The 15,000-nt window shown below is 39.1% G+C and overlaps 2 protein-coding genes and 1 pseudogene across 3 annotated transcripts in view; 2 read left to right on the forward strand and 1 right to left on the reverse strand.

Annotated features, from left to right (window-relative positions):
* LOC125037006 overlaps positions 1-706 on the reverse strand; it is a 33,972-nt gene extending 33,266 nt beyond the window's left edge. Inside the window, exon 1 of the mRNA XM_047629968.1 lies at positions 593-706. Within this exon, the coding sequence (XP_047485924.1) occupies positions 593-706 (114 nt within the window). The remainder of the gene's footprint in view (positions 1-592) is intronic.
* Positions 691-2,436, forward strand: LOC125037229. The gene is made up of 2 exons (XM_047630292.1): positions 691-818; positions 1,175-2,436. The coding sequence occupies exons 1-2, from the start codon at positions 772-774 to the stop codon at positions 2,379-2,381; spliced, it is 1,254 nt and encodes a 417-aa protein (XP_047486248.1). The 5' UTR covers positions 691-771; the 3' UTR covers positions 2,382-2,436.
* A 6,272-nt stretch (positions 2,437-8,708) lies between these two features.
* Positions 8,709-12,396, forward strand: LOC125037166 (annotated as a pseudogene). Its single transcript, XR_007115953.1, has 3 exons — positions 8,709-8,885; positions 9,744-9,960; positions 11,189-12,396. The product of XR_007115953.1 is annotated as a tubulin alpha-3 chain-like (transcript).
* The last annotated feature ends 2,604 nt before the right edge of the window (positions 12,397-15,000 follow it).

Below are 15,000 nucleotides of genomic sequence, written 5' to 3' on the forward strand. Positions count from 1 at the left end.
ATACGTCATCATCCATCCATCAAACTGGAGGAAAGATTGCTATAAACATGAGAATTCAAACAAGCAAACGGACAGACTACGTTATTATGGCGGGAACATTGGGACGCAAACGGTCATTACTATTTTTCATATTTATTCGTTTTTTTTAAATCGGAGACAGCACTTTTCATTTTTCACATTTTTTCGTTATGTTGTCGTGGTGTAACTTCGTCATATTAATGAAGGCTTGGATATAAATACAAACGCGTGTTTGGCCCATTCATTAATATGTAGACTTATGTAAGTGTATATACAGAGACCGTTAAATTTGATGACTAGTGACATATTTTGTCATGTTATGATAATCCACTTTCAATATGGAAATATCTAGTTTCCCATACTCGCCTCTTCTCTATTAAATATGTGATTTTGGTTTATGTACATGTGGTGAATATACTATTAATGTACTATGTAAAGTAAAGAAAAATAAGTTATGAAATATGAAAATAAAGACAAAAATGCAAGTAAGAGACTAACAATGATGCAAACAGAGAGAGAGAGAAAAAACAAATATATATATAACATGAAAAAGCTACACATGGCATCGCCCCACGAGGGTATGTGACCACGCGTTCCCGTAAAGACCAATAGGAACGCGGTATCTGCGTGTCGGCCGATTCCAGGAACCTGATTGGTTGGCGACTGAATATCTTAGGCGGGAAAGCATCGACTCTCAGTAGATCAGCACCGGTAGCAGAGTATCAGCGTGCTTCTGAGACTCTATTCTGAGATATGGAGCCAATTTGTTTTCCCTTTGGACGTTCTTCAGATTATATAAGGTATGTGACTTTTGTCGATCGATGTGACGATGGCAAGTTTTATTGATGACCGTTGAGTTATGGCTTTGCATGGATTCATGAATCGGGGCAAGCGGTTAATACTATAGACGAGCACGCACGTGCGACGTGCGTTTGTGCGCGTCCGTCCACGCGTGTGTGCATGTGATGGATATGTTTGCCCGATTTATGAATTCATTTATTTGAATATTGTGACATGCGGAATTCATGCACTGTAACTGAAAATATATATATTTTCGGGTACAGTACATTGTATTTATAATAGTGTGGTATTCAGACTGAAAATATGATCTTAACAATCTAAACGGCTAACAAGTAGCACTTGATTGTACTTTCAGCATGGCACCAACACACGAATTGCCATGGAAGGGTGGGTTTGCCTGGCACACACCCACCTACCTAGTCAAAGGCGGCTCCCAACGTGTCTGCAACCAGTATGGATATTTTGGAGCACTAGAAAATAGAGAAGCTGGGAGTGAGGCGGTGTTACATGGTAGCCGCGGCATGATGGAGGCTAATAACAACACTGTAAAGACAATGGTGTGTAACCCATGTGGAGAGAACACTTCAGAAGAGGAGAGTGTAAGACATCTCCTTTTCGGTGAAGCTGAGTGTTCGGAATGCAGATTGCAGCTAAGGACATGTCAAGATTACCGGGAGAAGAGAGATGATATATGTAGTTCTGTATATGACAGTAAACACACCTTCAACTTTCGTAAATTAGTTTGCGGTGATAAAAGATCACCCAACACCGGTGCCAACAAGTCGTATAACCTATCCTCACCTCACATTAACAATGTAGATTCCCTTCATAAGTCTTCCTGGATAGTGGCAAGAAATGACGAAAGCGACTGTCAGGTCACCGACGTTGATTCAGGAAGGATTTACGTGGATTATGCTCCGGTTAATCAAGAATCCAGGGTTGGGCCATTAGATACAGATGGAGCAGGAAGTTTCATATTGCAAGATGAAGAACAGGAGGATGATTGTGGTGATGTTCTGCTCTTAGAATCCTATAGCCTAGACCATGTAGAGGAAATGGTTGAGTATCATATAGCCAAGAATGATTCAACAGACTGTATAATCCTTGAAGAAGTGAAATCTATTAAACGCGAAGATGTAAAACACAATCGGAGTCACTATTTATTCGAAACGCCTAATGAACTGAAGAGAGAGCCGAAAAAAGAAACCGGAAAATGTCCCGAATATTGGAATACCCCTAGCGATGAGTATGACTACAATGACTCGAAGAAATGCATCAAATATGAAGAGAAACCCATCCAGAATGTCGGCCTCTTTGACTTATCTGCAGAAGTAAAGATAGGACCGAAGGAAGAAGTTCCAATTTACCCGAATTTCATGAAGACCCCCAAGGATAGCTATTACTATGTGGGTCATAAGGCTATAGAAGAGTGCCCCATGTGCTATGCTACACTCTGCCCTTCCAGATTCACAGTCAATGCCAGGACCTTCGTTTTGACCACGGTCTGTATCGACTGTCAGCTGCCCATCTATTTGGTGATCGATCCCCACAACTTGTATTAGGAGGCCACTTAATGCTTTTTGCATCAAGTCGTGCTCTCATAGTTATATTGCACTGTATTGATACATGTGATATTATTTCAAGGATCTTTGATTTTTATTTTATTTTTGTATATAGACTGTACATAATAAAGATGATATATGAAATACGCATTTGAGTTTTGGAAATCTATTCAAACCATTTTAAAAAGGATTATCTAATGACCTGGTATTTCATCTATGAAATACCGTTTAAGAGCTACTGTTCTTATATATAGCTCGAAATACTGATGTGTGTGTGTATATAGATATTGATGTTTTATTACTAGTCTATGAGGATATATGACTAACGGGACCCGTGGAAATTCCACTGAACGAAAAGAAAATTAAATAACTTCGCACCTCCTCATTTTACCCTTCGCTTCCTATCTCCCTTTTGTCTTTCCCATTACCACTCTGCCACTCTTTCTCACTCCCATTCTCTCCTCTTGCCCAACCACCGCTCCTTTATCCTCTTCCCTTTCCCGTTCCTGGGCCCCATTTCTTTAAGTCCCCCCTTTTCTCCCACGCCCCTTTTCTAATTCAAGACCCATTTCTTCTCCCCCTTCATTTTCCTTTCCATCCTTGGATAACCGTGGAAATTATCATTGTGCATAAGCTGGCGGTCAAACTACTCGAAGAAGGATAATAAAAATAATGATAATGACGGTAACAATATCAATAATATAACGAATAATGATAATAACACCAGGTACAATAATGACAAGAACTATAACAACATCTGTGGTAATAACAATAATGTAAAAGATAATGAAAATGATAAAGTAAATAATAATTAAAATGAAAATGCAATTAATAATGAAAATAATAAAGGTGACAACTAAAATGATCATAACTAAGTTGTGCGAATTATTCTTTGATATTTACATTACCAATGATCTTCCCATTTTACATGAAATGAAGCGATCCAACGACGCAGTAACGTGGAATATATTCTTAGGTGTCCCTTATTTTATTTCTGCATTAATTAAAAAACTAAATTAATTCCACATTCACATGGAATATGATTTCAGACATGATGCAGTATACGGTGTGAATGAACGAACGGATACAAGCATCAATATAGAGCAGCCTGTATTTTGAAGTAATGTAAGGGAGAATAGCTATAGTTTTCAGCTTTGTATGAGGTCGACAGTAGAAATGTTAGTTTGATCCCTGCTTAAGACAAAACACCCACTATCATCAGTGATGTACACTTAAAATAATCGCTCATTGTTATATCATACTAACATCCCTGATGTATAAAAGGGAAATGTTGAATCTTGATAGTAACAAGGGAATATATTATATCTTTGACACATACACGATAAAAGGCATAATACCTTCCTGATGTCATTCACACACATTCATGCAAACACACAGACACATACAAACACGCACAAACAAACGAACACAGAGACCTGCCTGATATTTTACAAATCACACACACGCACATGCGCCCGCCGCACACACACTCACACAAACACACATGGACAAACACATCCACACGTTCGCATACGAACGCATACATATAAACAAACACATTCACACACGTACGCACACACATTCATGCAAATACAGAAACACATACGTATACACACACACACACACACGTACACATACACATTGACACACGTGTGTGTGCCCTGTGAAGTATGTATATATATATATATATATATATATATATATAATATATATACATACATATATATACATATATATATTTTAGATTCGTTTTTACGTTTACTTGTTTTTATTTTTCATTATTATTATCATTTTTTTACTCAATATGTGAGGCTTTCCTCACTTGTGGTTCTTGCACTAGCTCCTTCCTCCAACCTTCTTGTCTTTCCCTCGGTTCTTCTTCTCCATCTCCTGTTTCCTCCTTTCGTCCATGAGCTTGGCCCTCCCGCCTACTTCCTGGGCGCCTTTTTAGTTCTTCCTCTACCTCAGCTTCTGTTCCTCGGCCCTCGTGGAGGACGAGCACTGTTCCTTCGGCTGGCAAACCAGCTGTTGGAGTCCGCTAGAACCCACGGCGGTCGTGGTCACCAGCGAGATTCTACAGGAACTAGCTCTTCATGGGGCCCAGACCGGCCGCCACGATCCTTTCCACCAGGGGGGATATGTCCTCCGACAGGAATGTCTTCTCCATTGATTTGAGTCATGTCATCGAGCTCTTTGAATCGCTTGCTTGCAGTCTCTGCTCAGCAGTGGCGCAGGCGCGACGGCGTCTGCGGACAGACGCGAAAACCCTCTTGCCTGTGCGAGTGCCAGTGTAAGAGTGACAGGCGATTGTGATGCACAATAGACGTAACCTTTGAACAACGAGTTTAACTGAAGCTGCTCTCAGGTCCAAGCGCGCATGCGCGACAGCATTTGCTTGGCGCGAATTTGTATATCTAAACAAAATACATAATTTTAGATTATACAATATACTCATAAGGAACAACAATTTTAGATAAGATGGAGGACAAAAATCCACCACCTAATTTTCTTTCTAAGAAAAATGTAAAATTTGAATCGTAAACAAAACATTCCGAAGAGACACATTTCATTTCCTTTTACATATACTGTTACACTAGTACATATAAGAACATACATTATGCTTAGTTACCCTCCCCCCCCCTAACAACCAACTTCGCATCCAACTTCGATAAGCTAAATAATAGGAAGACGTTAGCAGGTTCGATTTTACGCCGAAGTCGACGGTCCAATGCATCATCGAGCGGCGTACCTAGAGAGTTAAGAACTGGGTTCCAAAATAGATTTTACAATGGGGTTCCCAAAACCCCTCAGCGGTAGGGACATGAAATACTAGCACTAATCAGGTGTGAGGGGTAGGGACTACGGAAGTTCAGTACAAACAATTCCAAAGTAAAGAAGTTTGCATAAAAATTACAGACTGAATTTAAGATTTGCCTTAAGAGTAATAGCCTTTGTAGCAAAATGTAAACTGGCTTACATATAATGCATATTTATGTAAATAATAAAGAAGATACGCGGATGGAAAAACGACATATGTCATGTTATAAAGGTGCAAGAGCAGATGATTTTGCATATTACGAGTTTCCAAAATTGAAGAGGAAAGAAAAGATTCGTGAATATTGATGTCATTATTTTTTTAACTTAAGCTTGATCAATAACCATTTAAATTTGCTTAAATCAATATTCTGCTTTGAGGATATTGACTTTACGGTTGGCCATGGCGAATGTTTTAGTTTCCCCGTAGAACGTTTTCTTTCGTGCAGAAGGTCTACTGTGAGAGAAATGTATTTTCTTAAAACAGAGACTAAAATTAATTATTTTCGCGTTCACGCAGTTTTGCCGTTCTTGTGATTTCTATAGAGTTTTGAGCTATGATCTAACGGGGGGGAAAAAAAACAAAGTTTACTCTAGATTTAACGATTTTTTAGTCCCTTTTAGCGGGAAAATGATCAGCACTTACTCTTATGTCTAGTGTTTTTTAAAGACCAGTCTAGTCGTTTTGTGGAACTATGAATGGCAACACTGCGTTTACGGTATTCAATAATGTGTATAAAGAGTATAACATACCGTCACAGGAATAAAAAACTAAAACGATTAAGAAATACATATGACCGCATATGTGTAATATAAAACATATATGTATAATCTTAAGTCAACACGGATAGTTAAGTATACCTTCCCTGTTTTGTTTTCATTACAACGAACTTATTTTCCACACGTTCCCTAATGATTCCAGATCCACAATTCCAAGGCCATAAATAAGGTGGTAGAAATTCACTAGTTGGTATCTCATCTCAGCCTTAGCCCCGCCCCATTTTGTCAGCTGTGTGTACTCGGCACTCACACTCATTTGCATTTTTATATAAAAATCCTCAATTCGGTGTGGTCAAATTTCATGCACGTGCTATAAGCCGGTAACAAATATAAACTACGTGGATTAAATATATGAATTAGGTAAACTGTTGTGTCTGCAAGCCGTAGAATCACTGATATGTGTGAATTGAATTCAGATATGATAGATCACCTGAATTATTACAATATATGGGGTAAACGAGAAGCAAGACCTTTATTAATCCTTAATATGTATAATGTACAAAATACATATTTTCATGTATAAGTACAAACCAATATAAATATACATATTTTCATGTATAAGTACAAACCAATATAAATATACATATTTTCATGTATAAGTACAAACCAATATGAATATACATTGTTTCATGTATAAGTACAAACCAATATGAATATATATATTTTCATGTATAAGTACAAACCAATATGTATATATACACATGTATATGATATACATACATATATATATACACATACATACACACATGTATATGCATTTAAGATAACGGAAGAATTACCTCCGCACGAGCACAAAGCTTTAATAACTATTTTATTTACACATGACGTTCATTTGAATTCCACATACTATGACTAAAGCCTACGTTACATTTTTATTTTTTTTAGAATACTTCTGAGGCTGCCCATTATTTTTTTTATTTTATTTTTTTTTTTGGCATTCCTGCAATCTGTCTGATTCTTCACAAAAAAAATAAAAAAGATGTGTTTTAACCTTAGAAATATACGTATTCTACTGTACAGTTAATAACTGATTATCGCAAGAAGCATATTTACTTTGAAGCAATTCAAGAAAAACCTGTATCACTCCTGGATTTTTATCTACTTCTCTTCCATGAAATAAACGATTCACCGGTTCAAATGCATTACTGAAGTCCATCAATTCCTGGGACGAATATATATATATATATATATTTTTGTTTCTCGCATTTACGCGGCACGCAGCGACAGCACAAGACACACAACACAATCAAAATCGCCTCTCAAGTATCATGTCAAAGTGGGGCGGAGCTTGTGACGTCACCCGAGTAGCGCCATAGCTAGCCAATCAGGACACAGAAATAGTTTCAAGTTGCGATTTGTTTTTTATTCTTAAAGTTTAAGCTTGCGAATCCTTTTTTTGTAATGAAGTTTACATACAAACAAGAAACAAATCAGATTTTGTTTTGTGTTACCCCAGATCCCAGTGGGGATAACGCTGCCTCCCTTATAAATACCTTGCCCAATTCCTGCACAGGAGACCCTGTGGGAATTTAGAATTGAAAGGCAGGTCACAGAATCAGTGATGTTTAATTAGCCATTACAGTTAATGACCAGTCACTTTGACCTTAAATTATACAGCATCCATACTTTTTTCCTAATACTGATAGATTTTAGGTTTTAAAACAAGAAAAAAAATAGGTAAAAAAAAAAAAAAAAAAAGTTTTGGGTCTTAAAAGAAGAAAACAAAGGTTTTGAGTTGAAAAAAAAACAAACATAGTAACGCGTGCGCAGAGATGAGAAAATTCTCCGCTATAAGAAAATTAAGAATGCAGCGTTTCGAACTCGACGAGTCTCCTAATTAGACTATAAAATTCTTCCATGTGTCTTTTTACTATGTATAAGTAAAACGTTTTTCTTCGCTTCTTTTAATGGGTACTTCATTTCCTATTTGGGCTCGCGTTACTAAACAGATGTACATAGGTACACTTACACATACAAAAGCATGTACACTTTCTCGTATATGCCCGCTCCTCTGTTACTTATTCTCTAATGTGCGAGTTCGTGAATGAAGAAAAGCCGAGCGATATATTATGAATAATTATGACGACAATGATGTGTACATATATGTCCGTGTGTGCTTGCATTCACGTACCTATACAGTGTATGTATTTGCGCAAATATTTAAACATGTTGGGACTCATTTGTGTGTCTGTACACAAATGTATGCCATATGAATATGGAATGTCATGAATATATTGATATGGTATATATGTATTTGCTTATTTAAATGGAATATACATACATATGGAATATTATGACTATATATACACACATGCATGGAATACTGTGAATATATATATATATATATATGCATATATATATGAAATACTAAGAAAATAAATATAAAGTCCTAACTATTAACAGTAAATTATTTGGAAATACAAGGTCTAAACTCCTACGATGAACATTTGGCATAGTGTTTCTGATAGAGAGCAATTATCCGCAACAGATAATCAGTCCACACTTAAAACGTATACATCAGTTTTATCTTTTTCCTCAAGTTCACAATAGAAAACAAAGAAAATAAGGATAATACACAGAAAATAAGAAAAAAAAAAAAACATACACTAAAGCTCGTTTCCGCCATAAACAACTAATCTCTCGTTTTCTTATAACAGCCTCTTTGCCCAAGCACCATTACCAGCGACGACCCGACCCCAATCCCTGTGCATTCTCGCCATCGTCTTTCTCTGATTACACTGAAGCCACATTCCGCATTTGCTGTCCAAAGGAAGGTGTTGTACGTCGTCTCGGGAGGATATCATCGTACGGTTTCTTGGGATTCTAATCGACGAGCATCCTGCATATAGTTGTTAGAAGTTGTCTGATTCTTTGGAGAGAAAAAAAAGGTTTGCCGTAACAAGGAAAATGGTAAGTAATATTAGCTTTCGGGTAGAGAATGGTGATATTGTTGGCGTTATCACTAGTTTTAAACACTTCACTGAAGAGACTGAAATGAAGTTCTCGAGTCTACTGTTCATGTGAGTGAAAATGATCAAATGTGTATTTGCCACATCAAATTATCTTAAGAGTATATCGCTCAAAATTGGCAGTGTTAACGGTATGGGTCCAGTTTCATAAAGCTATATTTATATAGAAAATATTTGGAAACGATAGAGCAAAACAACAACTACTTCTATGTACTCCTGTGTAATATCTTAATTAATTTCGTACGTAGATAAAGCCCGCATAAACTTGCATAGATAATTTCTCTGCATAAGAGAATAAACGGCACTTCTTGAGTAGCAGATATGATCACCTAATTAAATAAATCAGAATCCAGCAAACAACAGCTGATATGCAATAAGGTTTGCAAGCTCTGACTAAAATGTGTTCAAAGTGTGTTGTTTGAGAATAACATCCGCGTAGACTGCAATTTATTTGCTTTGGTTTGCTTTGTTTTATACTATTTGTTAACGCAATCAATTAATGAAATACTGTTAATATTTGAGGAACAATTAATGAAGCCTTATCCATAAATTAGATAGTCATCAGGAGACTTTCGAAACGCATTTTCATATTAAAGTTTTGTCCAATCATGATTTAATGCTTTTGCTTTGTGCGTCAACCAGGCAAAATATCCCTGATTTAACCGCAGACTTGTATATCGTAATTTTAAAGGTGAAACATGGCTACCGTAGTCTTCAGACATTTTACTTTTATTCCTGTGTAAATCGTGCTAATTTAAATCTCCCCCTTCACGAGAATTAAACTTTTCCCTTTCGACAGCGTGAGTGCATTTCCATCCACGTGGGCCAGGCTGGAACACAGATGGGGAACTCTTGCTGGGAACTTTATTGCTTGGAACATGGGATTCAGCCCGACGGCACGATGTCCTCCGAAAAAGTTGTCGGAGACGACTCCTTCAACACCTTCTTCAGCGAGACCGGGGCGGGAAAGCACGTCCCGAGGGCGGTGTTTGTCGATCTCGAAGCTTCGGTCATTGGTGAGTGTGTGTGGAGGTGGTTTTGAGTTCTTTGAAATAAGAGAGCGACGCACCACCCAGAGGCGGAAGTCCCGAAACTAGGGTATTGTGCGAACCCAGAAATTCAAACCTAACCTTTCCTACTTCAGTTTATTCCCTAGACAGCCACGCCCCGTACCCCCGCCTTTATTATAGAAAACGGACATTAAGAACTTTGTTTATTACCGCTCTCTGAGCGGTAATAAACAGCGGATATTTTCCGTCATTCCGCGGTAAATGAGGCCGCAGCAGCTGTACCTGTTTTGACTACTGGGGGCTGCCTCGGAGCTGCATGGCTAGAGCGTATTGAATAATGAATAAATATCACTGGGGGTTCACGAAGTTAAAGATGCTTATGGGCGCGCGTGCCAGTAGAATTTACCGGTTTGCATTCCAGTAGTTTTTCAAAGTTGGCTTGTATAATGTCACGGCGGGGAGGTTCATGGTTTTAGATGTCGATTTTAAGCCTAAGTATATTCCGTGATGCTTCATGCCCTTCCCTGCCATAGAGACGGGTCATATCAAGGTTATTCTGTTTGCGACGGAAATTCTCATCCGATTCCTCATAACAAAGATATAAATAGTGTGAATGTAATGTACGAAAAGAATGCCACATGTTCTAATTAAACTAGGAGAGACCCCTATGCTAATAACTTTAAAAATAATGCAATGAAAAAATTAAAGGTTTTGTGTAATTGAACTTTATTTCATGTCTCGGTAATTTGTTAAAGGTAAACATTCTCAACATAAATTTGCCTACTTTGAGTGCACATCGCACGAATGGACTTGTACATATTATTATTATATGTACGGAGATAGCTACGAATAAATCGAAATATGGTTCGTATTTCCTGAAGTGAAGTCTTTTTGACAACAAAGCTTGGCTTGCGTTTTAGGAAATTGGTTTGAATTATTTTTTATCACGCATTATTCTTTAGTTCTTATTCTCCTTTTTTTTTTATACTGTAAGGCTAAAACTCGCGCATTGGTATCTTGGGTTATTTGATAATTTTATCGTTCGCGGAGGATTTTTAAGATTTACCAGTGTATTTTTAACTTCCCAAAATAGTGTGTTAAATGGTGTACGGTCGGCTTGGAAGTTGCGCATATATAATTAGACCGATTACTAATCGTTATAGAATGTTTACAAATCATGAGTTAAATCTCTTGCTATTGAGATTTGAGCTAATATCCCCTCTTCACTTTCCAGGCGAGATAAGAACGGGCTGTTACCGCCAGCTCTTCCACCCTGAGCAGCTCATCACCGGCAAGGAGGACGCCGCCAACAATTACGCTCGAGGCCACTACACAATAGGCAAAGAAATCGTCGACATAGTCCTCGACCGAATCCGGAAATTGGCCGACAACTGCACCGGCCTGCAAGGTTTTTTGATCTTCCACTCGTTCGGCGGCGGCACCGGGTCTGGCTTCACTTCCCTGCTGATGGAGAGGCTGTCTGTGGACTACGGCAAGAAGAGCAAGCTGGAGTTCGCCATCTACCCCGCCCCGCAGGTCGCCACCGCCGTCGTCGAGCCCTACAACTCCATCCTGACGACGCCACACCACCCTCGAACACTCCGACTGCGCCTTCATGGTCGACAACGAGGCCATCTACGACATCTGCCGCAGGAACCTCGACATAGGACGGCCCTCTTATACCAATCTGAACCGCCTGATTGGCCAGATCGTCTCGTCCATCACGGCGTCTCTCAGATTCGACGGTGCCCTTAATGTCGACCTGACGGAGTTCCAGACCAACTTGGTGCCCTACCCCAGGATCCACTTCCCCCTCGTCACCTACGCCCCTGTCATCTCGTCAGAGAAGGTGTACCACGAGCAGCTCTCGGTCTCGGAGATCACCAACGCGTGCTTCGAACCCGCCAACCAGATGGTCAAGTGCGACCCCCGCCACGGCAAGTACATGGCGTGTTGTCTGCTGTACCGCGGTGACGTCGTGCCCAAGGACGTGAACGCCGCCATCGCAGGCATCAAGACGAAGCGCAGCATCCAGTTCGTGGACTGGTGCCCCACGGGCTTCAAAGTGGGTATCAACTATCAGCCGCCGACCGTAGTTCCCGGCGGAGACTTGGCGAAGGTGTCGCGCGCCGTGTGCATGCTCTCGAACACCACCGCCATCGCCGAGGCCTGGGCGCGCCTCGACCACAAGTTCGACCTGATGTACGCCAAGAGGGCCTTCGTGCACTGGTATGTGGGCGAGGGCATGGAGGAGGGCGAGTTCACGGAAGCCCGCGAGGACCTGGCGGCGCTCGAGAAGGACTACGAGGAAGTGGGTTGCGACTCGGCGGAAGCAGGAGAGGAGGACGGCGAGGAGTACTGAGTTGTGTACATTTTCTAATGGTTTTGAAAGCTGTGCGCGAATGTGGTTTTCTTTAATTAAATAAAGTGAAAGGTTGTTTTGCTAAGCTATTTTTATAACCAATTAAGAAGAGGAGGGGATTTAACGTTTAACCAGTGACTAGGATAAATCAAGATGCTGAAAAAAATAATTAAATCTGAGCTGATTAAAGTTGGAGCTTGATGATAAAACTAGGCATGGAAGCAAAAGTTGCCAGGGGAGAACCTACTGTATGCTTTTAGAAATAAAACCCTGCTAACATGGGGGGGGGGGGGGCACAGGACTACTATTCGTAGAAAACCTGTCCACGTAAGCCGGCATGAACCGCGACCAACTAAAGATTACAGGCGGGAAAACGAGGAAACTACCACTAGTTTGTCCGCCCGTGACGTCATCTTTATCCGTGCAAGGCCGTGTGCCCATCGATTATGTCCTCGTATGGGCAGGCCTTAAGAATTCGGGTTTTAGAGTTTCCTCTTAATGGAAGCCCCGTCTACAAACTAGCCGTCTGTCCGTGCCCCTGGTCAAGAGAAATTACTAAATAGCTCGATCTACGGGGTACGGATGGGCAACCCTGCCAGACATCTACCCCCATGTGTGTGAAGAGGCGGAATTATTTATGCGGAAATTCGCCGGTTGTGGGGAAACAAATGACAGTCGATGCGTATGAAGAAGGCTGCGGAAGCTGTGGAATATATTTTTCAGCTATAGAATAAAAAAAACATACTATTTTACGAGTATTGTATACAGCCTGATGACTCATCATATTAAATACTAGGAAGATAAAAAAAAAATAAACCTCCTGTGGGCTCAATTTTATGTTACGTCTTGATAAGGTTTTTCTTTAAACGTAGAAAGCACATTGAACCAAGACATGTTGGAATGACCATTTTAGCTTTGGTTCAAGAGAGCGAAGATGGTCCATAAAAGTATAAATTTTGACCCACGATCTCTTCGCCACGCAGCATTGTCAGGTCGACCGTTCCCTAGTTGATTTTGTCCTAAATTTCGGCGCTGAATAGTTTAGAATCACCGGTTATCTTTGCATTATGGTGTAAGAATGGACAGATGGATTGTTTTGCAGAATGTAAATGTGAATTGTGAATATGGTCACTATATCCCAATCTCTTGTTGTCTTAGAAGGTCTAGGAGATGGATAAGGATAAGTCCGATATGCGAAGCTGAGCCTCGCCCGGCCTATGTCGACTAATGCCGACTCGCTAACGTGTGTAAGCTGCAGCTGCTGACTCGGCTGAGCTTAGTTCTTACCCGCCGTGGTGCCCAGCCACAGCAGTAACCTCCAGGTGACATTTACAACTTCTCGCGCCTGGGCGGGGCGCGAACCGCCGACCCCTCGGATGAGAGGCCGACACGTTACCACTGCACCAGCCCAGAGGCTTAGGTGCCTGGGACTGAGGCCCAATGTGGGGGATGACCCCTACCTCAGGCTCTATCATCGCATTCGTATCCTTTGCTGTGTCTTTAAAGTGGAGGTCGTTATTTTTACTAATCTCTCAGACACGCACACGTACACTGTATATATCACACATGTATATATATTATGCACTATATATTTCTACTAATCCCGCCATTTTATATTTCTACTAATACCGCCATTTATATATATATATATATATATATATATATATGTATATGTATATGTATATGTATATATAGGTACCTTGCACTGATTTCTCCTTCAGTTATGACCATCAAAATCACAATTCTGATACTGGTTACCGCCATAACAACTATTCGTGTTATCAGTTAGCTGGTCTCTTGAGCATGTCACCCCTGACCGATGGTATAAGTAAATACTTATGATAAATATTATTTACGGGATTTTTGGATTGTTTAAGAATGCAAACCGTGTCTGAACAAGAATATATATGCAAGCTTAAGTCAAGCATGAACATTTGTGCTAGGGACAAAAGTGCTCTGATGAAACAACACACACACACACACACACACACACACACACACACACACACACACACACACACACACACACACACACACACACACACACACACACACACACACACACACACACACACACACACACGCGCGCGCACGCGCACGCATCTCATGCATGTATATATATATATATATATTATATATATACATATTATATATATACATATATATATGTATATGTATATATACGTACATATATATATGTATGTATATGTATATATATAATATGTATATGTATATGTATATATACGTACATATATATATGTATGTATATGTATATATATAATATGTATATGTATATGTATATATACGTACATATATATATGTATGTATATGTATATATATAATATGTATATGTATATGTATATATACGTACATATATATATGTATGTATATGTATATATATAATATGTATATGTATATGTATATATACGTACATATATATATGTATGTATATGTATATATATAATATGTATATGTATATATACGTACATATATATATGTATGTATATGTATATATATAATATGTATATGTATATGTATATATACGTACATATATATATGTATGTATATGTATATATATAATATGTATATGTATATGTATATATACGTACATATATATATGTATGTATATGTATATATATAATATGTATATGTATATGTATATATACGTACATATATATATGTAT

The sequence above is a fragment of the Penaeus chinensis genome, chromosome 22 (assembly GCF_019202785.1).
Source record: "Penaeus chinensis breed Huanghai No. 1 chromosome 22, ASM1920278v2, whole genome shotgun sequence".
In the NCBI taxonomy this organism is placed as follows: Eukaryota; Metazoa; Arthropoda; class Malacostraca; order Decapoda; family Penaeidae; genus Penaeus; species Penaeus chinensis.